This window comes from Ostrinia nubilalis, chromosome 9 (assembly GCF_963855985.1).
Source record: "Ostrinia nubilalis chromosome 9, ilOstNubi1.1, whole genome shotgun sequence".
Classification (NCBI taxonomy): Eukaryota; Metazoa; Arthropoda; class Insecta; order Lepidoptera; family Crambidae; genus Ostrinia; species Ostrinia nubilalis.
The window spans coordinates 6,082,567-6,110,500 of record NC_087096.1 but is presented as its reverse complement, the minus strand read 5'-3'; the positions used below and the strand labels follow the sequence as shown (position 1 = coordinate 6,110,500).

Here is a 27,934-nt window from a genome sequence, read left to right as displayed (position 1 = left end):
GCTCGAGTCGATGAGAAAAGTTCGTTGAAATTCGTTCAACGAATTTTTAGCAGGTCTAGAGGGAGCAATCCCCTGGCGTTAAAGGTGGGTAAAGTGTTGTAATGAGACGTCAAATGTGCTAAAAGTGGGAAATATTTTTTTGTCTTCATGGTGGAACTGCTTGTCCAGGAAATTTCAAAGAGTTGCGGGCGAGAGTCCCCGGTGGCGCGCCCGGCTAACATGAATCACTCGCCTGCCCCGGACAGGCAGCAAAACGACTCCAATGTGAACCAGGTCGAGGAGATGGAGACCCAAGATGGTCAGTACCTACACAATCAGTATTGATTTTCTATTATTTATCAATTGCATAATGAAATTTAGGCATACCTACACTGTATAGATTGTATTTATTGTGTACAATTTATAACCCAATTTGAAACACATTATCTAATGCCTAATATTTCAAGTTGATGACTCTATCAAAATAATTGAGCAGTCATTTGGAATATGCATGATGAGTTGTATGCTCCAAACTTAACCTCAAACTGGTTACTCTTTGTAAATTGATGAATCAGGTGTTTTTGTTGTTAATTTTACTGCTTTACTACAAAAGATATATATATTCAAATGGAGTTAGTATCACAAAGTATAAATTGAATTAAGCTAATTATAATTTTAAAGCACTGGGTTTCTTTGTTCTAAAAGTGCAAGTCGTTGTTTGATGTTGAAATCTATATTTAGATTCCATTGTTTTGAATGCTGTTCACCAATATTTTGCTAATTCTTCAGCTGAATCACCATAAAATGATGAATTACATAGAAATGGGAAGAGATTATTATGTAGGTATAAGTTATTGTATCAAGGTTTATAAACATACGAAATTTAAGTGTAATCTTCAAAAATCTTCATTATGAAAATATTCTAAAGGCACAAACAATTACATTTAAATTGATACCATCAATTTTTCAACCATAACAATGGCTGCTTGGTTTTATAAATAAGGGATAAGGTCGGCAAATGTCATAAGAACTAAACCTAAATATTTATGTTTGAGGCAGTTAATAACTGTAAAAAGAGATTTTTAGTTGCTTTGAAATCAGCTGAAAGCTGTTCTGTTAAGTTGGTGAACAAGCTGTGTCAAAGGTTCTGTTGCTATAAAATTTATGAGATTCTGACACTTCATAAAAAGTATATCAAGTGATTGATGGTGTTGTTGACACCCAATTTTTTAAGCGAGTCAATTTCACCATTTAACATTGTTTAGGTATGATTGAAAGATATTATCATGTAAAGATTTTATCTATTTACTAGTGTCATGGTCAGTGATGTAACATTTGAATGAATAGAAGGAGATAGACTTGTGTCTATATTTGGAGAAAGATTTATCCTATAAAATTAAATATATTTCTTTTTACAATTCAAGTGTAGGCACATGGCATGACTTGAGCATATTGGAAACTATGCATATTCCTGGAAAAAATGCTATGGGAATCGGGATATCCACTAAAAGGGTTATATGGGAATAATCTGGCTTCCCAAAAAGAAAATAATTAACTTGAAGATCCCTTGGAGATATTTTTGTAGATAATTTTTTATCTCTAACTTTGTGTTTACTTGTAGTGTAGGGTTATTCTACTTTACAATTAAATATTTGTTCTATCATTTTAAAAACAAATTATAATCAAATACATAAAAACCTTCAGTTTAGACCTTGATAGTTCACACTAGTAGTTTGAGAATGACTATGGATGCTGTGGATGAAGTATAAATGAAAGCTTTGTAGAAACAAAGCTTTTATTTCTGATTCTATATAAATACCTCCTTAGAAATCAAATGCTCCTTGTGTACTATGAATTTTTGCTCAATGACATTGTTGTTGTGTAATGTATACAAACTGGAAATAGTTATTCTGAGAAGCCCTATAGTGCCTCTATGACGATCAATTTAATGCGATAGTTTTGACGTGCGGTTTCCGGATGATGTTTAACTTATGGGGAATTGGGGATATATACAAAAATTATAAAGCTGGCAGGTACTACCTAATCTCTGCTTATAAAATGTGTTGTACCAGGTAAAGTTAAGGCAGCAGTTCGCACTGCGACAGAGACAGCTAGGAGACTGAGACGCGAGACCGAGACGGGAGACCGCGAACGTTACTGACTATAGACAATGTATAAGCGACAGTTCGCAAGCGAGACAGAGACGCAGGTCTCTGCCTCGTTGCCCGCTCCGGCGCCGCTGCCGCGCCGGAGCGGGCAACGAGCGGGCAGCGGCGAGGGAGCGGGCAACGAGCGGTCAGCGCACTCCTTCTTTTGCCCACAATAAATCGAGCGTTAGGAATAAATTTGAATCGAAATAAAATTGTTGCCGTTGTTCAGACATATCGTTTGCGAATAAAAACAAATATCTCGACAACACAACCCCGAACACAACACTTCGCCGCTAAAGCGCCGCGCGAGCTGCCCGCTTGTTTCGAGAACGGGTCTGCGTTGCCCGCCCCGCTCCCGCGCCGCCGCCGCTCCCGCCCCGCTGCCCGCTAAACTCGAGGCTGCGGCCTTAGTCAAATAACGGTCGCGGTCTCCCGTCTCGGTCGGTCTCGTGTCTCGGTCTCCTGTCTCTGTCGCGATGCGAACCGCCACCTTTAGTCAAGTGACGGTCGCAGTCTCCTGTCTCATGCCCATTTTCACACCATCAATATCTAATTTTTGAGTGACCCCTTTGATAACTTTATTGTTATGTTACTATAGGGGTCACCTAAAAATTACGGATTGATGGTGAAAACGGGCATCAGTCTCTTGTCTCGGTCCCGACGCGAACCGCCGCCCTTAAATGGTTTCTCCTCAAATATAAGTTCATCAACCAATTGTAACAAAGCTGTTGTTGTTGTTTGCTCGGGAATAGATTAGAAAGAATAGAATAATCTTTATTGCCAAAACTGTGTACAATTTGTGCTGGTCACAATGCAAAAAAATAGTTACAACAGTGTTACCCATATATGAGTGACCCGATATGAGTGACAAAGCACGAATAAAAAAGGTTGATTCTACAGCTCAAATAACTACAACATCGAATTCTCATGGTGTTTTACTTTCTGATACAAACTCCTGATGTGGATTGTGGATATGATGTGCTCACACATTTTATATAAACTCAACATCTCTACTAAAATCATAGGGGAGTTCTGTGCAAAAGAACAGTCGTTTTTGCTGTCAACAAGTCACATTATATTTTAAGCACTGATTTCTCCATATCCACAGTACAAACTATTCTAAGAAGGAGTTTGTGTGACAATAACAACACCATCACTCATTCTGCAATTGTATCTGGTTTCAAAGTGAAGAATACACCTTTATTGTGCCAATAAAATTGTGGTACTGTACCTACTGTAGGTCTAAGATGTGCGCCACAATAAACTTTTGTCGAGGTATTTTATCGATTTTGCGTGACAAGCCCATAGATTTGTCGTCTAAAATCTTTGATAAGATTTTATCATGGCGCACATCTGAGTTCACAATCGGCGTAGTTTCGCAAAAGAGTTCTGCATCAAAATCCATTTAGATTTGAAGCTAAATACCTACTTAGAAAAATACCTATACTTGATTTCAAAGGGAAGTTTACATTGCTCAAGGGACAATAAGGCCTCAGCCTCTAGTTTAGCGGGCAGCGGGGCGGGAGCGGCGGCGGCGCGGGAGCGGGGCGGGCAACGCAGACCCGTTCTCGAAACAAGCTGGAGTATGAGTATTCTTTGGGCAGCTCGCGCGGCGCTTTAGCGGCGAAGTGTTGTGTTCGGGGTTGTGTTGTCGAGATATTTGTTTTTATTCGCAAACGAAATGTTTGAACAACGGCGACAATTTTATTTCGATTCAAATTTATTCCTAACGCTCGATTTATTGTGGGCAAAAGAAGGAGTGCGCTGCCCGCTCGTTGCCCGCTCCCGCGCCGCTGCCCGCTCGTTGCCCGCTCCCGCGCCGCTGTTTTCGAGAACCGGTCTATTTGATTTTACGCATAAGATCCTGCCGCTCCCGCGCCGCCGCCGCTCCCGCGCCGCCGCCGCTCCCGCCCCGCTGCCCGCTAAACTCGAGGCTGAGGCCTAATAATAAGTCCACTAGTTTACGAAAATAGGTTTCTTATCAAATTGTGCACAAGTTGGCAGTTGGTTGACTTATTTTATTTTCGTGACAAAATCATTGTCAAAATTAGTGTCAGTAAAACAATGGATGGATTTGTTTCTCTTGTGATTTTTCTGAATTAATGAGAAAATCGTTATTTAGTGTAGGCTACAAAATTGGCGATAAAGGTATTACAAATTATTCTATTAATACTATTAATATTTTGTAGGTAAAGATGTAACATAAAAATATCGTGATATTCGAAATACCCATGTTTGATCAAGCTTTCTGTGCAAAACACTGCAAAACATTATAAAACTATGTATACATTTTAGCCAATAATTGTTAGGTTTATAGTAAACAAATTGTTTCGGTAAGGTCGCACCTACCTCCTCAAATGTATATTTGTTGTGATTTAAATTTTATTTGCAGTGGAGACTGTAGATACAGCTACAGACAAGACTACTTGGGACGACGAGCTTATGAAAGGACCGAACGGGGAGGTCGTCATGAGTGACGTCATGAAGAACCAAGAGACTACATCTTCAGATATGCCTGTGAGTATACAGCTTATTCTTATTACTAATCTTTTTGTTTCACGATGGAACACATTAGCATAACAATAGAAAAATACTGCTCTGGTTATTGACAGCGACATAACAATGGCTGATTAGTGTGAGTTTTTTTTTACTAAAGCTTCGTATTACTACCGGATTTAATGACCTCTAAAATGACGCGCAACGCTCGACGGGACGCTGCAACATTTACAGACTACATCAGATATTTTTTGTTGCAAAATCGCCCATATTACGACTGCATAAGATTGTTTAGTTTGACGTGCCGTCGTCTATACTTGACGTGAAATATGTGTTGTTGGTTCCAACTACGAGCGAGCGCACGTGAGAGGCGACTTAGTTTTTTGGACTTACTACGTAACCTCGACAGTTACGCCACGTGTATAATATGCTCCGATTATACCCTGTGTATCTGAGGCTTAATCCTTAGTAAAAAGGGCATTGTTTTAGGTTTCGCTGCCATATTCTTTTATTGTTTTTGAAATATTGTATAGTTTGACTTATTGTATTTGAAATATGACTCCTTGCTCGAGTTACATCCAGATTACGTAATTTAAATAACGATTAGCCTTATGAACTTAATATTATTCTTCACTGAAATCAACATTTGGTTGAAAAGTAAATGGCTCGACATTGTCGTGACTTCCTTTTCACGAAATTTTTCTTATTAGATAATCGGCTTTATTCTTGTGCCTTCGCACAAAAATTCTTAAGGGCTAGTCAATCTAGGAACCATTTTAAACTATAGACCAGAGCTTCCCAAACCTTTTTTTACTCCGACGCTTCAAGTGAAGGGCGAAAAAAAAGCACTTGTAAGTCCTTAAAAGTGCCCTGAAAAGTACAAAAATACTAAACATAATGCTTTTTGCAGCTTGCTTGTCTCGACACTGAAATGGAGGACGACGAGGCGAGGTCAGAGGCCACGTTCCGTTTCTCGGTGCAGAACTTTAGAAACCTGAAAGACTCTGTTCTCTCGCCTCCCTGCTATGTCCGCAACCTGCCTTGGAAGATCATGGTGATGCCGCGGCAAGCGCCGTCGCCGGATCGCCAGCAACAGAAGTCTCTTGGCTTCTTTCTCCAGTGTAACGGGGAAAGCGAGTCGTCGAGCTGGTCTTGCTACGCCATGGCCGAGCTAAGGCTCATCTCCCACAAGCCAGAAACAGAACCGTTCTTCAGGAAGATCCAGCATTTGTTCTACAGGTTTGTCCCTTTTTGTCTCGGATCTTTACAGCAGATTACAGATCCGGATTACTCCTTTTGCTACTTTTCCGCATGGCAACATGGAACTCTGTTGGATATTTAAACCTGGCAACATTCAATATCAAGGCGAAGAAAAAGCGCGCGAGACGCTTTTATCTATAATGCTATATTATCACATTTGATTTTGTATTTTAGGTGACTCCGCAAAAGACTCACGCCTCGTGTTACTCCAGATAACTAATTGATAAGCTGTTTATGTGTAAATGTTGTTTAAGGGAGGATTAGTCTTGATGATTACGAATAACATAAATTAAAAATGTGATTCCCACAAGTATCAAAGGAATTCACATTGGTTGTAAGATATAGTAATCTTTAACTTTAATCTTATCGCACAGTGCAAATAAATAATTTGGATGTGTAGTGATCGTTATCTACCTGTTCATTTTGAATGCGGAGGTCAATGCCTTTGAAGTTTGTGCAGCAATGTTTGTATGTACTGAAGATATTTTCGCGTTTCGTGTTGAACAGCAAGGAGAATGATTGGGGTTTCTCCCACTTCATGGCGTGGAACGACGTGTTGGATCCGGAGAAGGGATACATCAAGGATGACTCCATAACCCTGGAGGTACACGTCACAGCTGAAGCGCCGCACGGTGTTTCCTGGGATTCGAAGAAGCACACCGGATATGTCGGTAAGTCGGGCGTTTTATATTTTTTTTATATGGCAACCCAAACCCGTAATGTATTCACCTACTTTTTAAAATGGAATGACAAAAAAGTATAAAATGCTATTTACAAACTATTAAATTGACGTGAATTTTAGTTTTGAGTTTTTTATTTATCTTGACTTTTTCCAGGTCTCAAGAACCAGGGTGCGACTTGTTACATGAACTCCTTGTTACAAACGCTGTATTTCACAAATCAGTTGCGGAAGGCTGTGTACAAGATGCCCACAGAATCTGACGACAGCACCAGGTAAATATAACAGCACCTTAACTAAAAATGCACATTGATTTTGAAATATAAACTACCTATGTTACTCATTCATAATAGTTTCCAAATTGGGTATAAGAGGAGGTAGACTTTCGGTTCATCATGCTATGTACTGCCTCAATTATTATCATTGAATGTGCTCAAATTCGTGATCGTGATAAAACAAATTATTCGCATGGAAGCTCAGTCGGAATTATCGAACCAAGAAGTACCTGAAGGATTTGAATCATGATTTTAAAGCCTATGTGTAAAAATAACTGTAAATATTTTTTTCCATTGCAGGTCAGTGGCATTGGCTCTCCAAAGAGTGTTCTACGAGCTACAGTTTTCGGACAAGCCAGTGGGTACAAAGAAACTCACCAAGAGCTTCGGATGGGAAACTCTAGATTCCTTTATGCAGCATGACGTTCAGGAATTTTTGAGGGTAACTATAAATTTAAAATACGGTTACTATTTGGTACCCTTATGTATATCAAGTTTACCCTCTTTTACTTTTTGTTTTGTCTATTGTGTATCGCTTCTTTTCATGCATCAGTATTTTTAGGTAGTTTTATTTTCAGCCCAAAAAGCCTTCGTGATCCGATTACCCTCGCCCACGTTGCGCTTTATGTTTGGGACTAGCATCAATAATCTTCACAGATATTTTCGGATACATAAATCGTTGTTCTTTCACCTTCGATAGCAAAGGACACCTTGTGACATTGTATTCTCAATTCTCCGAGCCTAATATTTTTATATTTAATACTTTATAAGCCACATGTTGAAATTTATTTGTTTTCGATTTTATGATAAGATTTTATAATAAGGTTCAAATTGTTGGCAATATATTCGCTAGGGCCCTTTATAGGGTTAACAGTTCCTTGAGCGTCAAATAATGTTTTGTTTATCATTTTAGGTTCTCCTAGACAAACTGGAGAGCAAAATGAAAGGTACCTGCGTTGAGGGCACAGTGCCACGGCTTTTCGAGGGCAAGATGACCTCTTACATAAAGTGCAAGAATGTGAACGTGTCTAGTACGCGAGTGGAGACCTTCTACGATATACAGCTGAATATCAAGGGAAAGAAAAACAGTAAGTTGAAATAAATTTTGCACACCAGTGTCTACAAAAAATCTGCGGTTGGTTAACATTAGTCCAAGTGGTGCTTTCGTGCACATGTTATTGTTTACACTACACACAAAAATTCTGAAAAACAAATCCAGTTAAAATCTTACAGCTGCTCAAAATAAATAACACCTTGCTCTATCTTTCTTTTAAGTTTGAAGGTGACTTATCATGGGTGGACATTTGAGTAAATTGTGCCGTTTATTCAAAACGTTTTTCCGGTCCGCATCACCTTGGTGGAAACCGGGCTTAACTTTTGCCTGTTTTGTTTGGTAGAGCAAGAGGGTATCTAGATAGAAGATAGAAATCTATAATTTGTGAATGAACTTTGCAGTCGACGAGTCCTTCAAAGACTACATCAACACGGAGACATTAGACGGCGAGAACAAGTACGACGCCGGCGAGCACGGCCTGCAGGAGGCCGAGAAGGGCGTCATATTCGCGTCGTTCCCGCCCGTCCTGCACCTGCACCTCATGCGCTTCCAGTACGACCCCATCACCGACAGCTCCGTCAAGTTCAACGACAGGTGAGCACGCCACGCCACGCCACGTCATGTCACGCCACGTCACGGCCTGCAGGAGGCCGAGAAGGGCGTCATATTCGCGTCGTTCCCGCCCGTCCTGCACCTGCACCTCATGCGCTTCCAGTACGACCCCATCACCGACAGCTCCGTCAAGTTCAACGATAGGTGAGCACGTGACGTCACGTCATGTCACATCATGACACCGTCATGTTATTTCACGCCACGCCACGTTTCTTCATCGGCGACGACAGGCAAGGGCGCACACCCTTGCGTCACTTGTTTTAGGGCCTACTGCGCTGCAATACACAGACACGTGCGGGCGCTCGCGGGAATTTTAGCGAGGGGACTTAGAAGTTGCATGTTCCACATTTGGGTCTCGATAGTGTTATGTACACGTTCATGTTACAAAACGCACGTAGCACTACGAACCATACCGCGTATATATCCTTCAGATCAGCTAAGAAAGGAGTTTCTTCCGCCACTTCTTCTTTGCACCAGTCCATAAGTTCTCACGAAGTGGTGGTAGAGCAAGCTATATTTGGGACGGTACAGTCAGCGTCAAAGAATTCCCAATGTGGCCTAAAATGACAACATAGGAATAAGGTTCCAAAACATGTTACGAAGTATTTGACGCTGACTGTATAAGTGCCCTAGAAAGGGAAGGAAAAAATTACAAGAGTTGTCTCGTTTATCCCCAGGTTCGAGTTCTACGAGCACATCAATCTGGACGCGTACCTGCAGGAGAAGCCGGAGACGCCGGCCGACTACACGCTGCACGCCGTGCTGGTGCATTCAGGGGACAACCATGGCGGCCACTATGTGGTGTTCATCAACCCCAAGGGAGATGGCAAGGTAGTCTTTTATTTTTCTATTTGACTTACTGCTTGTCCACTGAGCACCTGCAGTGAGTTTCGCCTACATCCGCGATGCGTCGATGCAGGCGGCCCCAGCGCGGACGCCTTTTCGCGAATTACTTTGTCACTTTAAAAAGATCCCCTGGAGATTGCAAATAGATCAATGCTCACATGTACAGTCGTGGAATGAAAAGGTTCGTCACCTTAGTGTCGGTTTTCGCTTGCACTAGGTACTGTAAGAGTCAAACCTGCCAACATAACATAACCGTGCAAGAAACAGTGCTGCTAACATTTAAATAATTATGACGTTGCTAACGAAAGGTTTTGCTTGTTTATTTTTCTATCCCATCAGTGCAATGTTACAAAATGTAGTTTTTTTTATTTAATAGAAATAATAATGGCAGTTTGAACCAACAAGAAGGTTTTAGTTTATCAATCATACCTAATAATCTTCTTGATAAGATAAATCGTCAAACAACTTTGATCTGAATAATTTTGAACTTTACTGACGAACACAAAACACGAGTTAGAGAAAATAATTAGAGATTACTTTCTCTAACTCGAGATTATTCTGTAACAGTTTCAAAAGGTAATATGTGCTCGCGATTCGTTGAAGGAATCAATTTGAAAACTGACGAACCTTTTCATTCCGTGACTTTACTTGAGGGCCGCAAAGCCACGCGCTACTACTACTTTAAACTACTACTAATATTTTGAAACGGTTGTCCACCACGTGGCCTGCGGGTGTCTTCTGAATTTCTACTTTTCGCGGATAGCTTGTTTTACAATTCTTTGTTGCTCTTCGTCGCACTTTCTAATTGATTATCTCGTTTCGTCGCCAGTGGTGCAAGTTCGACGACGACGTGGTTTCCCGCTGCACGAAGCAGGAAGCCATCGAGTACAACTACGGCGGGCACGACGAGGACATGGCGCTCACTGTGCGCCACTGCACCAACGCGTACATGTTGGTCTACATTAGGTATGGAGTGGCATACATTTATTGATTGTTGCATTACGACTGGCAAGCGTGATGAGCCCGATTAAACTATTGGCATAAGCCGCAAGGTCACAAGCAAAAGATAACATCAATTAGTTTGATTGCACTCGTCATGCTTCTCGCGTCGCGTTGTGCTTGTCACTGACTTAAGACACCGCGTAAGATATACTACGTGGGACACTATTTAAGTAGTGAGCCTAACTATGAAAACAAAGTAGTTTATTATTAAAATGGTATTGATTGCGTTTATTGGTATTGTCTTTCATGATTTATGTACTTTTTAATGGGTCCGAAACACTTTTCATAGTATTTTTTCCACTCAGCTTGAGGCACCTCCAAAGCATGGTTTTTGACCGCACCGACAGTTGCTTCTGGCTACATAAATCGCTGTTCACGCATTTCATTTTAATATATGGGTACCAAAAGAAGTGTTTAGATTCCAAGCAAAAATTTTGTAGCGTTGGACCTGTTTATTTTATATTTTGAGTGTTCAAATAGTCAGTTATTTGACGAGACGTGTAAAAGGTCACGTTTTCGTCACGAATGGCGATTCGACTATGCTGGTCAGTTTCCCTTATTAAACTGAAGACTTTTGGAAAAAAAGTGGCTGTTTACTAATAAGAATTAACCATTCTAAATTTCTCTAGTGACGTTTCTGTCATATAATCGGATATTTCGGAAAAATAGGCGACCGTAAGTTTCAAAGTGTTCCGAGCGCATGGGACTTTTGTTGGAATTGGTTCATCTTAAAACACCTCCATAGTCGATAGCTGTTTATTTTCAGGATCATTATGCATAGATCCTTAATTCGTCAACTGTCACAATTTTAAAAACGGCTTTTAAAGCTTTTTAAACGTATTTATCAAACATTTCCAAGGACTAAACGACACAAGCGTCCTATTGAGCGTTTGAAAAATTTTGTGACATCCAGCGAGAAAAAAACGTATTACCCATAATATGGTCATACAATATTTTATTACTGCTAGTGGAATTAATGCCTAGGATTATCTCAATCCTACGATATATCACATAACGAGGTTTCTCTTCCATTTTTCTGACAACATCAATGTTTTCCGCCACTATTAGTCATTTTGGACGACTTTCGCAAAGTTCACTGGTGAGCCAATGACATACAATATTATACTTCATAAACTAGCGTTTTACAATGGTAAAGGACAGATCTTTATCACCAAAAGTGAAATTTAGCTGACCGCTTCAGTTTTGTATTGATTAACCACGTCAAAAGTCATAATAAATCTTCGCGCGAAAATTTCCGCAAGTCAATTCTATGTTTTTGTAGTCAAGATAATTTTCAATTCAATGTTAATAATACAAAACGTGCTCAAATGATAAAAAGTTTTGAATAAGGTTGTAGTCAAAAATGACAAACTTTTCATTAAAAGTATCAGATGTCGTCTAACAACACGTTATGTTGTCGAGGCTCACAACTTAAATAGTGCCCTAGTAAAGCCTGGTCCGTGAGCACGTAGAATCCCGTCCAATGACCCCAAGCTACCCATCCTTATCGCTCGCGCGTAATTATATTGCTGTCGCGACTGTGCGACGCGCGCCCGCAGTGAGTGGCAGCTTGGGGTCATTGGACGGGATTCTACGTGCTCACGGACCAGGCTTTAGAATCCACATGGGCAGAAGCCTTACTAATATTGTGACCCACTACAATATGGTAACGGAAAGTGGCTACATAAACCTCAGCGGCTTCATGTGAAAAAAAGGTCCCATAAATTGCAACTCATTCATTCATAAAGCCTTCAAGATAAATATGTATCAACGTGAAACTAAAACAATCGTATTGATTTCAGGGATTCACAATTAAAGACGGTATTACAAGAAGTCACTCAAGCGGATATACCCACAGAACTCAGCGAGAGATTGGCTGAGGAGAAGCGGATTGAGACGGTATGTACCCTCGTATTTTCAGCTCAAATGACGTCTCTTTGATTGCATCTAATCCATTATATTTTCCCCCAGATCCGACGCAAGGAGCGCAACGAAGCTCACCTGTACATGAACGTGAATGTGGTATTAGAGGAGGCCTTCGACGGGCACCAAGGCAACGACCTGTATGACCCGGAGAGAGCGCACTACAGGGTGTTCAGAGTCCGCAAGCAAGCGACCGTGGCCGAACTGATGGAGATGCTAGCGGAGAACTTCAAATACCCGCTGAAGCAGCTCCGTCCGTGGCCGTTTAGCGCGCGCTCCAATCAGGTTAGTTGGCTTCCTCAGGATTTTTGGTTTGGGATCCTTTTCCACTAGCAATATGTTCAGCGTGTGAGGAGGTGGCATATACGCCATCATCTACAGGGCTTAAGGCGACTTAACGCTTACAAATTGATCGCAAAATCGCCGGACAAATTGCTAGTGTGAAAAGGCTCTTGGGTAAAAGTGTATAGGGATATTCCTTTAGGCCTCCCGCGCACTAGGCAGCTTGGCTGCCGCAGCCTGTCTTTGATAGCCAAATCTGGTATATGAAAATCCTTGGCTGTCTAATGCGTGAGCTGCGTGGAGTATTCATATACCGGATTGGCTGCCACAGCCAGGCTGCGGAAACCAGGGTGCCTAGTGCGCGGGAGGTATTGTAGTGCCTGCTCTTAGCAACCCGAGAACTTAAATAGTTTGACCCGAATTTGCAGACGTGCAGACCTACCTGCTTGGACATCGTGAATGACCAGCACAAGACGGTAGCAGACGTGTCTGAGAACATGAACCCGTGGAATATCTTCCTGGAAATGCTCCCCCCGGATTCGGGACTCACCGCGCTCCCGAACTTTGACAAGGAGAATGATGTAGTGTTGTTCTTCAAGTACTACGACCCGAAGCAGAAGCGCATACACTACTGCGGACATCACTACCTGCCGATAGCTAGCAAGCCCGCCGATCTCATACCGATACTCAATAAACGCGCAGGTAAATTGGCTTATGTTTGAGATTTTATTTGTGATGCTTTTCATATTATTATAATATTGGACTTTTGTAAATGTAAAAATAGCTTGTACAGATTAAGATGCCACTGTGTTTAGCCTGATGTGAAGTCATCTGTACAAAAGTATTGAATGTTTTTAAAATATGTGGTCTATTTCTTTTTAAATCTTTTCCTGGGTTGCATAGATTGCGTCAGTAAGAAAACTTTTTTCTTAACCATAAAAATAATACTTTTTTTTTGTACACAGGGTTCCCTCCTGACACACCCCTTGTTCTCTACGAGGAAATCAAACCAGACTTCGTGGAGAAGATCAATAACTACAACGATCCGCTCGAAAAGGTATTATATATCAGTTTTTACCTATCAGACCATTCACTAGTTTTAAGCGCTGTAGAGTAATAAGAATTTGAAGTAAAATTAGAAGTATCCACTTGATATTTTCATAGAGTAACAATATGTAACAATAGTACCATGTTACAGGATTCTCACCTGGTAGCATCTCTTTGAAAGCATTTAGTTTCAATCATATTAAAATGAAATACATAATGCTAAATGAATTACCTGCATTCAAATTAAATTTTCCAACAATATTATAAAGACAATAGTATAAACGCGTATAATACTCTTTTAAAGATATTGTTTACAAATTGCAGGCGTTATATCTATGCCAAATAAAAGTTTTTAGTAAACGAGTATTTAGTAAAACATCGGTCTGACTAAGAGACAGACTTAGCGAAACTATAAAGTATTGCATTTGTTATTGAATGTTTATTATATTTTATTGAAATATACAGTCGACCAGAGTAATTTCGCCTCACTTTAATCTGAATTCAAATGTCAATAAAAATAATCTGATATTCCACGTTTAACATCATGGTGAGTCAAAGTTACCCTGACTGGGGCAATATTGTTATTTATGTTTAAAAGAGAACTGTTTCAAAATTATTACATACCCCTCAAGTTTTGATAAAAGACAGAAAAATGTGACAGTAAGTTGTTCTTACGACTATAACGTTTACATAATTATTTATATTGCATTCAGAAAGTAAATAAAATATTTTAATGCCATGTCACACTTAAGGCTAAAGTTACCCCAGTTGACTGTACTTGTAGTTTGTAGTTCTAATAATGAAATTTTAGCCAAGTCCATGATTGTGTACTTGACGAAGGTACGGTATGTTGCGATAAGTATGTATTTTATTACATTAGTCGATGTTAGACTGCTTTTATGCTTCACATCCGTATTTAGAAGTTATCTTTTTATTTGGCACGTCATCATGTTTTATTCAAAGCGTTGTATTCAACATGCTTTCTTTATTTTATGAAAAAATATTGTTACAATTAATTTGCTATTAACATTCTGATTCATGTTTGAAAAGATTATATTGTTAAATACTAAACCGCAAGCATCGCTTAATTATGTTTTTGGTCTTTTTTTATCACGAAAAATGCGCTTTTTTGTTATTCAACGCAGTTTTTTTACGCTTCTTACTGTGACGCCTTGTTTGCCCCGTTCGATAGTTCCGTAGTAGCTAATTTAAGTATATTTGAGACTGTTAAGGATCGTCTTACTTCGGTTTTGAATTTTGTAATATTTATTGAATCATACATCCATAAGTATGACTGACGTCACGGCCGAAATCGGGGCGTGATGATGACAAAAAGAACAAAGATATATCACAGTAGAAAACCTTTTACAGTGTGTGTAGAAAACCTTTTTGCTTTACACTTTGTTCCTAATTTTTCGTGACTTGCACCCGTATTCACAAACATTACTATGAGGTCTCATAGTACGCGTGGATGCACAGGGTCCCAAAAGCCTAGTAATAGACACTTGAGTGACGGATTGACACACACGAACCAATCGCAACTTCGCATAGCGTTGCTGCTTCACTTAATCCTTCAAGGCCCGCGAATCTAGACACAATAGATAAAATCAATTGTTATGACATTAATTAATGCCGTCTGGGACTCAAGCGGTTAAGCAAGCATCGTTTGTGAATACGGGTGTGTTAGGGCCTCTGTTAAAACTAGCGTGGGCGCGCCCGCACGTGGTTCTGTATCGAAAATTAGCATGAGCATTGCACCCGAGTGAGTTTTCGCGGAGGCCCTTTAAGTCCGACTTGATAACGAACACGAGTGAGCTACAAAACCGAAGTTAGACGGCACAACCATAATATTATAACGAGTATGTTTGTTATGTGTTATTTACTGGCGAGTTGTCTTTATTGTAACTGTCAGAATGTACTGAATGTTAACACAACGGAACTGTCGATGCAACGAAAGCGTGACGGGGCAAACGGAGCGTCGTCCCCTCGGATTGAGTCGTGTGCACGCGGCCAGGTATTGGACGAGCTGATGGACGGCGACATCATCGTGTTTGAGAGGGCCGACCACCGCCACGAGGAGCTGGAGTTGCCGACTTGCCAGGACTACTTCAAGTACATCTTCTACAAGGTCGAGGTCCAATTCGTTGACAAGACGCTGCCCAACGATCCCGGGTGAGGCTCTTACTACTTGTCGATTAAACACACTTATAACCTTAAAGCCTTCGTCAAATAGACAGTATGCTTACGCGGCGTAGAGCGTTAACCTAACGTCGTGCGTGCTATAGCGCCGAATTGTATTGGTAGAATGTAGAATCCGGCGTCACACCATCCTAACACTGCGACAGAGCTACAGCTAGCGCCAGCGTTATGTTTGACATGTCCACATTCTAACAACACAATTTGGTGCTATAGCGCGACGTCAGGCTAAAGCTCTAAAACCCGGTCCGTGAGCACGTAGAATTTTGTCCAATGACCCCAAGCTACCCACCCTTATCGCTCGCGCGTAATTATGTTGCTATCGCGCTCGCACACTCACTGCTGGTGTCAGTCGCACAGTCGCGACAGCAATATAATTACGCGCGAGCGATAAGGATTGGACAATATAATAATAAAGGACAGACTTTAGCGCGCACTAAGTACGCGTTCTGTTAGGAGAAGCCGAATTTAAACATTTAAATTTAAATTCGTCATGTAGAGAAAACAATTAATGTCGACACTAATACAATATTTAAAAATGTTTTTTTTTTCAGTGACAAATCGACTACATAGCAAATCGTAACTTACAGTATTAGTAGTTTAGCTTTATATGTCATACAAAATTTAATCACCCATCAGTCCTACCAGAGAGTGATAGCCAAAATCAAATCAATCTTTATTTCTGCCATGGAAAATCAATTTTCGGTTTCACTGCTCCTGTTGATGCATTCAAACCTCCATATTCCATGTTTGTCAACTCCTTTAAAAGGTGTTTTAGTTGTTTGATTTAAATTATTTTGATACTTACACATTTCTCCATTGATCCAGGTTCACAATGGAGCTGTCTATGCAAATGCGATATGACCAGATGGCGAGGGCGGTGGGTCAGCACCTTAATGTTGACCCTTACTTAATACAGTTCTTCAAGTGTCAAAAGTAAGTTTTTACCCTAACATAATGAACAATATTGTGTAACTTTGTAGAGCCTTAGGGTTGTTTTTACACGATTGACAGATAAGTCCATTTCCGAAGACAAAAAAGCGGGTTGTGTCCCTAACTATACATTCATTCAGTTCATACGTGTGCGAGTTGACCTTCAGTGTCGTTAGAACATTGCTTCACCCTATTGTGTAAAGAATATTAATCACAAAACCATCAGTTCGATTAACCATGTCAGACTAAAGCGCATCAAGTCTGACGTCACAACTCTCACGATATTCGTAGTATAAGCTGAATTAGAATATTAATTTCTACTTTTCATTGTTGTAGTTACAAGGATACCCCGGGATTGGCTCTGAGATACTCATACGACGGAATACTTAAAGATTTGTTAGTGTACTGTAAACCAAAGTGCCCTAAGAAGTTGTTTTATCAGATATTATCAATTAAAGTTAACGAATTGGATAACAAGAAACAGTTCAAATGTTTATGGGTAAGTAATGCGTGTTAAATCTTTTTAACCAATCTTATTTTTAATGCTAATATTGGTATTGTTATTTTTTTTAGGTTGGCCCTAACTACAAAGAAGATAAAGAATTAATTTTATATCCAAACAAAGGAGGGAAAGTGTCAGATATTTTAGAAGAGGCAGCTAAAGTAGTAGAAATGTCCCCTGACGGCTCAAAGAGGTTTGTTGTACTACATTTTTCAAATAAATAATAGATAATAATATGGTCTGGCTGGGTCTCAATCTCATTGTGATTTTACTGTGAAGATCGTTGAGAAAGTTCTTTTTCCACCTGTAATCTTGAGAACAATATTATTTCTATACCTCGGTCGTCGGTCCCCGAGTACCCAAGGCCTGTCCTTAGACTCATTACGTCTTTTGGTCCGTGGTCGCCACTCTAGAAATCTGCCTCATCAGTTCTACGAGCTATGTGCCCCGCCCACTAAAGTTTCCTATGTATTTCCTTTTTTTATTTTCTGATTAGATTACGTAGAGGAACTACGAGCATAGAACGCTCCCAACCCCTTTCCGGTGATTATGAATCTTGTTATGAGGCTTCTCTCTTATTGCCAACCATAGGGCCCCCGCTAATACACGCGCGAGCGGCACCCTCACGCATGTCTGTATTGAAAAATAGTATGAGCAGTGCATTCGTGTGACGGGTTTTCACATGCCCGCTCCGTGGCCCACCCAAGTATTAGCGTAGGCCCATATAAACGGGTCTATTTCCACCTCTCGTTCCCACCGCTGCAACTCCTGTGTAGCCAGGATCCACTGTTGATCGCCATAACAACGGTGAGTTGTGGGTTGGTAGGCCCATATAAGCCTTTTGTGTTGGATTAAAGTTTAATTCCCCGTGTTCCAGGTTAAGGATCGTGGAGGTGTCGTGTCACAAGGTGTTGCCGGGCCCCGACCCGGAGCTGACGCTGGACCAGGTCACCATCACGCCGCCGCGGCTCTACAGAATAGAGGAGGTGCCCAAAGACGAGGTCCAGTTGCAGGTATGATCGTTATCCTACTACTTAGAGCGCTCACATTTAGGCGACTTTAGCAGCGCAACAGACGCGCTGCCGATTATTTCATACCATAATTATGACAGTGGATGCCTGCCTTCACATTATAAAAACGCCGCTGCCGCGCTGCTGTCGCGCTTCTCACGCCCTAATGTGAAAGCGGCCTTAAGGATACAGGGTGTACAAAATCAGAGAAGCCTTTGTAAAATTTAATAGGTTACGTTTTGACTACAGGCATAGATTTTGTGTACCAGGATTGCAGCGACGATAGCTAAACGGTGGATGTGCCGGACTGGCCGAATGGTGGTCCGAAGAACGAGGGTTCGATCCCCGCCGCCGCTCCACTATTGTGGTGAACCCATTCAAACACAATCATATTTAGCTTAACGGGGTTAACGGGACTATTAGTAATTTGGATTTAAATTGATGTTAAATCTGCATTTATGATTACAAGACTTACAGTAACTACTACCAGGCCTGTTCATCTCCGCGAGTTCACATCGAAAACAAAACACGCACGATAGCCCACCTACAGGAGGCGATTCGACAAGGCGTCACATACGAGATACGAGCGAGCATTGACACACGCACGCGTACTCTTGTATTATGGAAAAAAATAAAAAATACTGTGTAAAAAATACTGTGCAGTATTTAACTGCCTAAATAATAATAAAAACACACAATGTACTTTTTTTAAGTTGCCTGAAGACACTGAGAGGTAAATAAGTGGTTATTGTTATTCATGATAATTCATGCAAATTCATGTATTTCTTCCGACATTTTCCGCGATTTGGCACTTCACGTCACACATTAGTTTGCCGAAGTTCGCCGAGCCAGCTATTGTCAATTATTATAGGTGTCAAACAGGATAGGGTCTTTGCGCTGGTTTTCGTCCAACTATCGGAGTTGCCAACTTTGTGATCTTAAAATACCCTTACATAAATGTATCATATTATTTTATGTCGTTCGAGTGCTCATAAAGGCAGTCAACTAAAGTCCATACTGCAACGCACACACAATCCGCACCGTAACGTAAACGCCTTGCCTCGCCGATGACAGTGCGCGAAGGGCAATGACAGCTCGCAAAACACTGACGTGTATCAATGTCTCATGGACTTGGCGTAACTTTAAAATAAACGTACTCGGTACATTACGCACACATTTACACGCATTATAAATACATACACGATTTAAGAAAACAACATGGCCGCAATATAGGCAATCAGCTGACAGGTATTTGTGTGTGTGTGTGTGCGTGTAGTTGTCAGCTGATTGCCTATAAATATGTTGTTTTCTTAAATCTTGTATGTAGGTACCTACTCGGCACAAGTCAGGTAGTTAGTGACGTCACATGAAAATGTTGCCAGAATGAGTACTGACCAAACATTATCTATTTCTTTTTTTTATACATCACCAGGGGTAAGTTAGAAAGAGATAAACAGCTGTTTGTCATTAATTTGTCGAATTTTTGTATAGATCTATATTTCCTCTCCACTATTACCTCCATGCCACAAAAGGCGATACGTTGTTGATCCCTTTCCGAGTTGATTTGCCTGCATTATAATAATAATAATAATAATATACCCACGCAAGCCTTATAAAGGACCGGGCCACTTTTGACCCGTGAGCTCCAAAGCGTACAAATATAAATAATAATAATAATAATAAATCTTTGGACAATTTCACACAGCGCCAGCTAGCCCCAAAGTAAGCAACTTAATGCTTGTGTTATGGGTGCTAGCTTAACGGATATACTACTTATATACTTTTTTTTTAAATACATAAATATTATACATAGTCACACCCAGACCCGTCACAGAAATTAAAATTCATCATTTCAATTTCTGCCCGGCCGGGGTTCGAACCCGGGACCTCTCGGCATAGTAGTCCGTTCTGAACCACTACACGAAACGGCCGATTATGACCTGAGCTTTGCTTTAAAAAAATGACCCTTAGTCATCTAAGATTTAATTTTGTATGAAGAAGTTTAATAAACACTTAAAATTGTGTTTATAATGCTATCAATTAGACAATTACGTGCCAAAAACTTTTCCTGTCAGCACGTTTTTTTTCTATCGCGATGATTTCTGCAATATACCGGTGACCGGTGTATGGCCGCGCATTTACGTAATTTTTTGGAACTCACTACTTTTTAAATTATATTTTCATTTAGGTAGAACTGTTGCTTAGGCATTATAGATTGCAACAAAACTAGCGCGGGATGGCTACTGCCTTCTGTGAATACAATACTTTGTATTCAAATTTTACGCATGTGTTTATGGCAGCTCAGTGAAATGGACGAAAACCGAAGTTAGATAGAAAACCAGCACAATGACCCTACTTTCAAAAATTAATATTGCGATTTTATAAATCACTTAAACAACTTTATATTAATTTGCGGGTACGCCGGGACAGCTCGTAAAACAAATTCATTATTTACATATTACTAATTTATCAACTTTGTTCATTGTTAGTTCATTAGTTGTTCGTGTTTCGTTTGGGTTAGACCAAGAGCCGAATGCAAAAAATAAATGTTACTTAATAGACAGTTTGACACCACAATTCCAAACCACAACTTTTTTAAAACGACCCTTCATTCTGGTCTTAAAAACTTAATTAATTTTAAATTACCTGTAAATTACGATTTTTGTTCGCATTGTAATTGAAAAAAGTAGTTTAATTGAGTTGACAAAATAGTGACGTCACTTGCTTGTAGTGCCATACAAAATCTATGGGAGAGTTTCGTTTTGACAGTTTTAAAAAGTACGTCAATTGATTGGTGGTGTCAACATGTCTATTATATTAATCCTACAAAAAACGGACGGACGTGTGCAAGTCTAATAGCCATATACTTGGTTAACTCATTTTAAAAAGTGCACAAAAACGTTCTATGTTCAGACAGACTATATGACGAATCTATAAGGGTTCCGTTTTTGCCATTTGGCTACGGAACCCTAAATACCGTATCAAAATCTGTTGCATAGTTTTAAAGATCTAAGCATACATAGGGACAGACAGACAGGAAAGCGACTTTTTTTTATAATTATTACGTAGTGATGATGGGCATATAGACCAAATAAAGACATTTTGATTTAAGGGGGGGACATCGTAAGAGCCATTCACATTTTTAGTTAATAAATTAATATATTTAGGTGTTTTAAATCTAAAACAGCCAGGAAATCAAAGAGGCAAACATGATACCTTTGTGATTTTATAGGAATTTTATTGTAAAACACGGTCATATTAAACTTTTATAAAAAAATCCAGAGGTAAATGTTTTTTTTCGAGAAATTTTTTTTCTAATCGTGTTTTCGAAAATATCATCCCATCACACATACGTTCTGTAATACATAATATTGAAAACAGTGCGAAATATCGTCAATTGCAGTTTTCACATACTAAGGGCCCATAATGAAATTAGTATAATGTTTGTTTATGTAATAAAATTTGGTTTGAAATACCTACTGAATTGAATTTTTATTTCTTACTAGCTTTTTGGCTTCGCCCACGTGAAATAAATTGTCACAGTTATGTGTGTTATAAAATATTTAGGTGCTAGCTCTTACACTATATAACTGGCGGCCGCATGTAGAGATGGGTAGTGGGTAAAAACCCATTTCACCCGATTGGGTTTAAACTGGGTGATTTGGGTAAAAACCCGGTTTTTACCTATTATCACCCATTCTGGTGGGTGAAAACAAAAATAGCGTTTTTTTAAAGTGAGAAGTGGTATTTGTTGCTAAGGGGGCGTTCTAGTGTTACGTAATGCAATCTGGGGAGAGAGGAGGTCTTGAAAAACGTTACAATGCGTTACAGTGGCGGAAGGGCGGTCGATTTCAAGTTTTTAAGCAGAAGTACTTTGTAGTTGGTGTTGTTATTTGTAACTTTATACCGTAACTAGCTTTCCGCCCGCGGCTTCGCCCGCGTGGAATTTTGTCTGTCACAGAAAAACTTTATCGCGCGCGTCCCTGTTTCAAAAACCGGGATAAAAACTATCCTATGTTCTTTCCCGGGACTCAAACTATCTCTATGCCAAATTTCATCAAAATCGGTTGCGAGGTTTAAGCGGGAAAGCGTAACAGACAGACAGACAGACAGAGTTACTTTCGCATTTATAATATTAGTTGGGATGACATCAAAGAGAGAGTTTGGCATCTTTGGCATCCCCCCCTCCATGTCCTTGCCATGATCACAAATTATTGTGTTCCTACTAAATTTCTTTTAAATCGGTTCAACGATTCTTGAAATAACACCATTTTATAAAATAATTGGTCACATCATCATAACGTGATCAATTTTACGATTTGGCCACGATATAAATGTATATTAGTGTTAAATTTGACTTATTACTTATTAATCAATAAACTTAAATGAGAAAAATTCAATAAAAATAAAGAAAAGATACCAATTGAAATAATTATAAAATTATTTGTTTTCACCCGGTGTAAACACCCACGGGTGGAATGAAACGGGTTTTTATTGGGTTTTTACCCTCATGTGGGTTTTTACCCAGGTGGAAACCCATCTCTAGCCGCATGTAGCTGCGCGTTGCCGCGAAGAGCAGTGAATGCAAGTGTGGTGCGCTAGATGGCGACACAGTAGCTTCTTGTAGCAGTCAGCCCTATGGCATCAAGACAGTACCGATCACTGACGTATGTCAACAAAACGGTGCTCGACTCTTAAGACAAGCTAAATTACACCATATTGTTGATGACATTGAGCATACATTTTTTTGAATACCTTCGCGAAGAAAAACTTCTGTACGTAGTACTTATTATTATTCTGTGCTACTACTACTACGTCTACGACGACTTACGACTACGTCTCTATCGCCTTTATTACAATCAAATAAGATTCCACCCACACAATGTATAGTCGACAGGCACAGCACGTCAGACAATACATTTTTCTTACAAACTCGTCTTTATTACAGTGTTTTCAGACGTGTCTCTTGCAAAATCGCCTTTATTACAATCAAATAACGTACCTATTCTTACTTTCCAGGAGGACGAAGTGCTGGTGCCGTGCGCACACTTCTACAAGCAGGTGTACGCAACTTTCGGCATCCCGTTCTACGCGCGCGTCAAGCACAACGAGCCCTTCCAGGCCGTCAAGGACCGCCTGCAGAAGAAGCTTGATATACCCGATAAGGAGTGGGAAAAGGTATGATATCTTCTCTATCATAGAATTCGTTTGTTTCAGCCAAATGACGTCCACTGCTGGACTTTTGTCCAGCAGTGCCTCCCCTAAGCCTAAGCCTCCCCTAAGGATTTCCACAATAATCGGTCTTGCTTTGCCCACATTCAGGGGTACTCTCCACCGTGTATGCGCAGTTTTTTCCATAAAGGAATGAACACTATCCATTTACTGTTAGATCTCTATGTGAAAATTATTCAGTTTGGCTATTGGCTAAAAAAATCAAATTATATCACCATTTCCTTCATCTATTTCCTGTTAGTATGTATATGAAATTGGACATAAATTATATTGAGAGCAGTTTTGTATTTTATTACTATTAGGTTTTGTCTATGGACAGTAACTAATAAAATTTCATACAAAAATGTTAATGTTTTGTTCATATGAACTTCCATTTAACTAAAGAATTGGAAATTTGATAGATTTTAATTTCAAATAACTTATCAAATGTTATGTCATTGCTTGCAGTTTGATAAATATATTTTTTCTGATCCTTGTGATTTCAATAATCGATTTATTTTTGTTTCAGTACCATTTTGCTATAGTGACAAATGGCAGACCTAATTACATAAGTGAAGGAGCGACAATAAACATTTTCGACTTCAGGCCAAGTAGTAACGCAAGTGAGTATTTATTGGTGTTTACTTTGCATTTTTTCATGTAATCATTATATTCTTTCTGTCAATATCGATGATAGCCTAGATTGATTTTATTTTTATTTTTTTTGCATAACAAGGCAGGTATTTAGAAACTAAATAGACTTGAGTGCTTGAAACATTTATTTTTTGATTACGGCTTTAGATGTATAAGATGACGCGTGGGGATGTGTTGTCATAAGAATGAGAGAGGCTATCCCAAAACTATTCACTAATTATCCACTAAAGTCCGGTCTTAGAGCACATAGAATTTCGTCCAATGACCCCAAGCTACCCATCCTTATCGCTCGCACTTAATTATATTGCTGTGGCGATTGTGCGAACGGGCGGCAGCAGTGAGTGTGTGAACTCGGCAACCAGACTAATCGTTACAAATAAACAAAATTGACCTCAACCATCGCACCACATCACCACTCGATTACATCGTCTCTATCTCCATGTGAATATGCGCTAAAATGTAATGCAGATATGTCTCTACCAGACGCGACCGGCGGGCGGCCCTGGCTAGGGCTCGAACACATCAACAAGACGCCCAAGCGCTCGCGCGTCAACTACCTCGAGAAGGCCATCAAGATATACAACTGAGCAGCGGGCCCCAGCGATAGTGACAGCGCATAACACTCATGGATTACAGGACCGGGTCGCGATTCGGCGCAGACTAAGCGTAACTCAACTCTTTAGCTGTTCAATGTTGATTCATGTTTTACAGTCCAGCTGATTCTATAGACTTACACTTTTAGCGTTACTGTAAACCCCTTACTGATAAACTTTGGCTGAGATAGCTAGGTGTGCAGGATTTTGTGTTAAAACGAGATGCTGTATACCTAGTTTTTCTTGTTAGAAGTATAATTTAGACATTTAGCCAACGTATTTTAATTTGGCGACTGATGTGCCAAGTACATACTTGTTTCTCATATGGTAACTTTACAGCGTGAATTTTCTCTTCGTGTACCTTTCAAATTAACTTAAAAGTTGTCGAGTTAAAATGCGTTGGCCAATAAGAGGGTATATTTATTCCATTCGATTGAAGTCTAGTCCGCGCGTCGATTGATACCGAGAGTTTGGCGTGAAAGGTCATTAACATAAGAAATTCATTACGTACTATTTAAATAATTCTTTTTAGCAGGAAGGTAATTGCGCAATGAATTTTAGATAATATCGATACGTGTAATCCATGATTACCATACTTAACTTATTGTACGCTGTACGTACAGCCGGTGACCAAAATATCTAAGCATGTTTTCTTAATAGCAGTAATTCTCGATTATCGGGTATTTTTGTAGCTGACGGTACGTCGTCCTGGTGCAGTGTTGCTATCGCACGACTTCAGACATACATAGCCTTATAACTACACGTTATTTACACCGCGAACACCAATATTGACTTCTTTTACCGTGCTTTCATGTAGTGGATCGTACCCATGACAGATCGTGCCACTTTATCACTAGGGGACAAGGATGACCGCCGGTTTATTGTTGGATATAAATTAATTAAATATCGATATATTAACGTCGTAATTAGACAGTTTACATTTTATATCATCTCGTTCCTTAGAGATCATGTGCAGTGAGTGAACATCTGGCCACATAGTAGTCTGCTAGGGAACGTTCGAGTTTTAATTTATAATGATAGCCTACGTCTCGCTCGTAGTGAGCGATATTGAGACTAAAGGCGCCCAAACAACTCGTGGGTCGATCATTTTAACGACATAACTTAGTATTATCCGCCGCGATTCATCTCGTATAGCATTTTTTAATCTATAAAACTAGTAAGTTTTGATGGTCGGCTATGTTGATGATGCGTCAGTAATTCAGTATGTTGTTTATATCGCCTTTTAGCATTTCCAGTGTTGATTCGTGTGGCCTCCCGGCTTTAGGATTCCCTTACCAAATTGCTGTCTTTTATTTTTATGTAATATTAGTGTGAAACCGTTCGCCGGTGCGAGGACTTGACAGCGCGCCTGCGGCCAGTTTCAGGTTTTTGGTGATTCGGCAAAGTTAAACATTTACTACAGAGTATACAGCATTATTTATATACGAATTTGTACGATGAGAAATATATTGTAATGACTGTGTTTAAGAGTATTTTATATAGTCGAATGTGCCTGTGTTGTCGCTTGCTGGTGTATGTGGCCTATACGATGCTATAGATGACGCGGTTGGCCCAGCGAGGGAAACAAATATAGATTAAAACGATAACAAATAAATTGAAATTAAAACTAAGTGCGATACAATACGCTCAAGAGATATAATTTTATAGATTGATTGTTACTATGAATTGATCGCAATAAAATTAAGACTTGCACGGAAAATTGGATTGTCAAGTTCTAATTCTAACGATATTACATAAAATTGCAAGTTCATATATCGTAGTTCCTCTGCACGTTGTCTAAAAGTATCGTTGACTCAATCTTGCACATCAAATTTTTTAGTAAGTTTGATGTTTTATAAGTTTTACATGTTTTATAAAATATGAAACTTGATACATAATGAATAGAGACAATACGGATATGTTTATTCTGCTTATGAAATACGAAATTGGATCTTAAGATCTAGCTATGGTATCAAGACCCAAGAAGGTATAATAAAATATAGAAAGTTGGAAGATTGAGAGGCCAAAATATGGTGTCATGTAATTTTATATTAAGTAAAATGTTTCTTTGAAAAATTGTCGCTAGTGAGCTTCGTACTATCTTGCACGTTTCATACTTTCGATGTTGTCACTATACATTGTTCTCGCACACAATCGTTTGTACCACTCTTACATTACGCATCAAGTTTCCTTGAAGTTATATTGTAATTGTGATAGTAAATATTAGTGACGCTTGTACATAGCTACTACACATATTCGTATCGTTAGTACAGATCATGTAGACTGCGCTTGTTACATTTGTACCCGTATTAAGAAACGACACTCAAACTTAAGCACGTATTCGAGATTGTATTTCAATTGTTTAACTCATAATGCTCGACGGTGTAAAACTTGAGTGTGGTTTCGTAATACGGGCTTAGAGTTGAGCCGACGGCAGACGGCAACCAAACCATGACCGTAGCGACGTATTTTTTCAACTGCGATGTCGCGCTTGAATTTAAACTTAAATTGTATTTTCGTGTCAGTTATTTACACAACATTTTATGGTGAAACTAAATGTGTTCTAATTGATACTTATTGGATCGAATTTCAATCATTTCACATTTTCTAAATAAAAAAATTGTTGACACGTTAAAGTGGTCACTTGGTGTACTACCAGATTGTACCTGGATTTTGAACTTATGCCGTCTGCCGTCGGATTCAATCTCACCTTTATCTCTGATCACGACAGCGCGACGGTCAAAGCAATAAACGCCGCAGGTTCCTGTGTGCTCTTGCCTTTACTTAACGAATATTCTAAAATCAAATTCTCTGTGTAATCCATTTTATATAAATTATTGAAGTATATAGTTATAGAATAAAATGTTTCAATGATTGTCGAATTACCAAAACACGAGTGTATATTTGAGGCGATTATGAAGTTGCTGATTCAATTATGTCGATCAATTGTGCGAGTTTTGTCGATAAAATTGTGGAAGAGAGCAGAGTTGATCCGCGGCCTCGAGTGTACACTAGGTTAACTGCACATAATAGTTGTAATTCACTAGCACCGTATTGTTAATTCTGGCTGAAAGCCCTGTCTACATCCAAACATGTATATGTTACTATTTAATTTTTTACTTGACCTGCCAGAGAAATGTTACGTTATTAATAAATGATTATGTCGAAATTATGTATATATATGATGTAATAAATTAAGAAAAAAAATACAATAAGTTTTCGTAAAGATG

General features: G+C 39.5%; 1 protein-coding gene across 7 annotated transcripts; it reads left to right on the top strand.

Moving 5' to 3' along the window:
* LOC135074483 (ubiquitin carboxyl-terminal hydrolase 7-like) lies at positions 1 to 27,934 on the top strand. Of its 7 annotated transcripts, none has more exons than XM_063968783.1 (23): positions 1 to 84; positions 169 to 298; positions 4,522 to 4,646; positions 5,536 to 5,864; positions 6,393 to 6,556; positions 6,722 to 6,839; positions 7,140 to 7,281; positions 7,753 to 7,927; positions 8,295 to 8,487; positions 9,183 to 9,336; positions 10,181 to 10,317; positions 12,156 to 12,252; positions 12,325 to 12,561; positions 12,987 to 13,260; positions 13,524 to 13,615; positions 15,620 to 15,777; positions 16,630 to 16,737; positions 17,071 to 17,233; positions 17,308 to 17,429; positions 18,114 to 18,249; positions 23,266 to 23,424; positions 23,987 to 24,080; positions 24,595 to 27,934. In XM_063968783.1, exons 2-23 carry the CDS (start codon positions 220 to 222, stop codon positions 24,696 to 24,698), a joined length of 3,360 nt encoding a protein of 1,119 aa, XP_063824853.1. In that variant the 5' UTR covers positions 1 to 84; positions 169 to 219; the 3' UTR covers positions 24,699 to 27,934. The 7 variants fall into 7 exon arrangements, with proteins under 7 accessions (XP_063824853.1, XP_063824852.1, XP_063824849.1 ...); XM_063968782.1 differs by having other exon boundaries at positions 24,580 to 27,934; XM_063968779.1 differs by having other exon boundaries at positions 15,563 to 15,777; positions 24,580 to 27,934.

Bases quoted from the DNA above. Each gene is read 5' to 3' on its own strand.
- LOC135074483 (XM_063968777.1), top strand. From the start codon at position 220: ATGAATCACTCGCCTGCCCCGGACAGGCAGCAAAACGACTCCAATGTG. The intron at 12,562-12,968 runs GTTAGTTGGCTT...GAACTTAAATAG, and splicing joins TTAGCGCGCGCTCCAATCAG to TTTGACCCGAATTTGCAGAC. The intron at 16,738-17,070 runs GTAAGTTTTTAC...TCATTGTTGTAG, and splicing joins CAGTTCTTCAAGTGTCAAAA to TTACAAGGATACCCCGGGAT.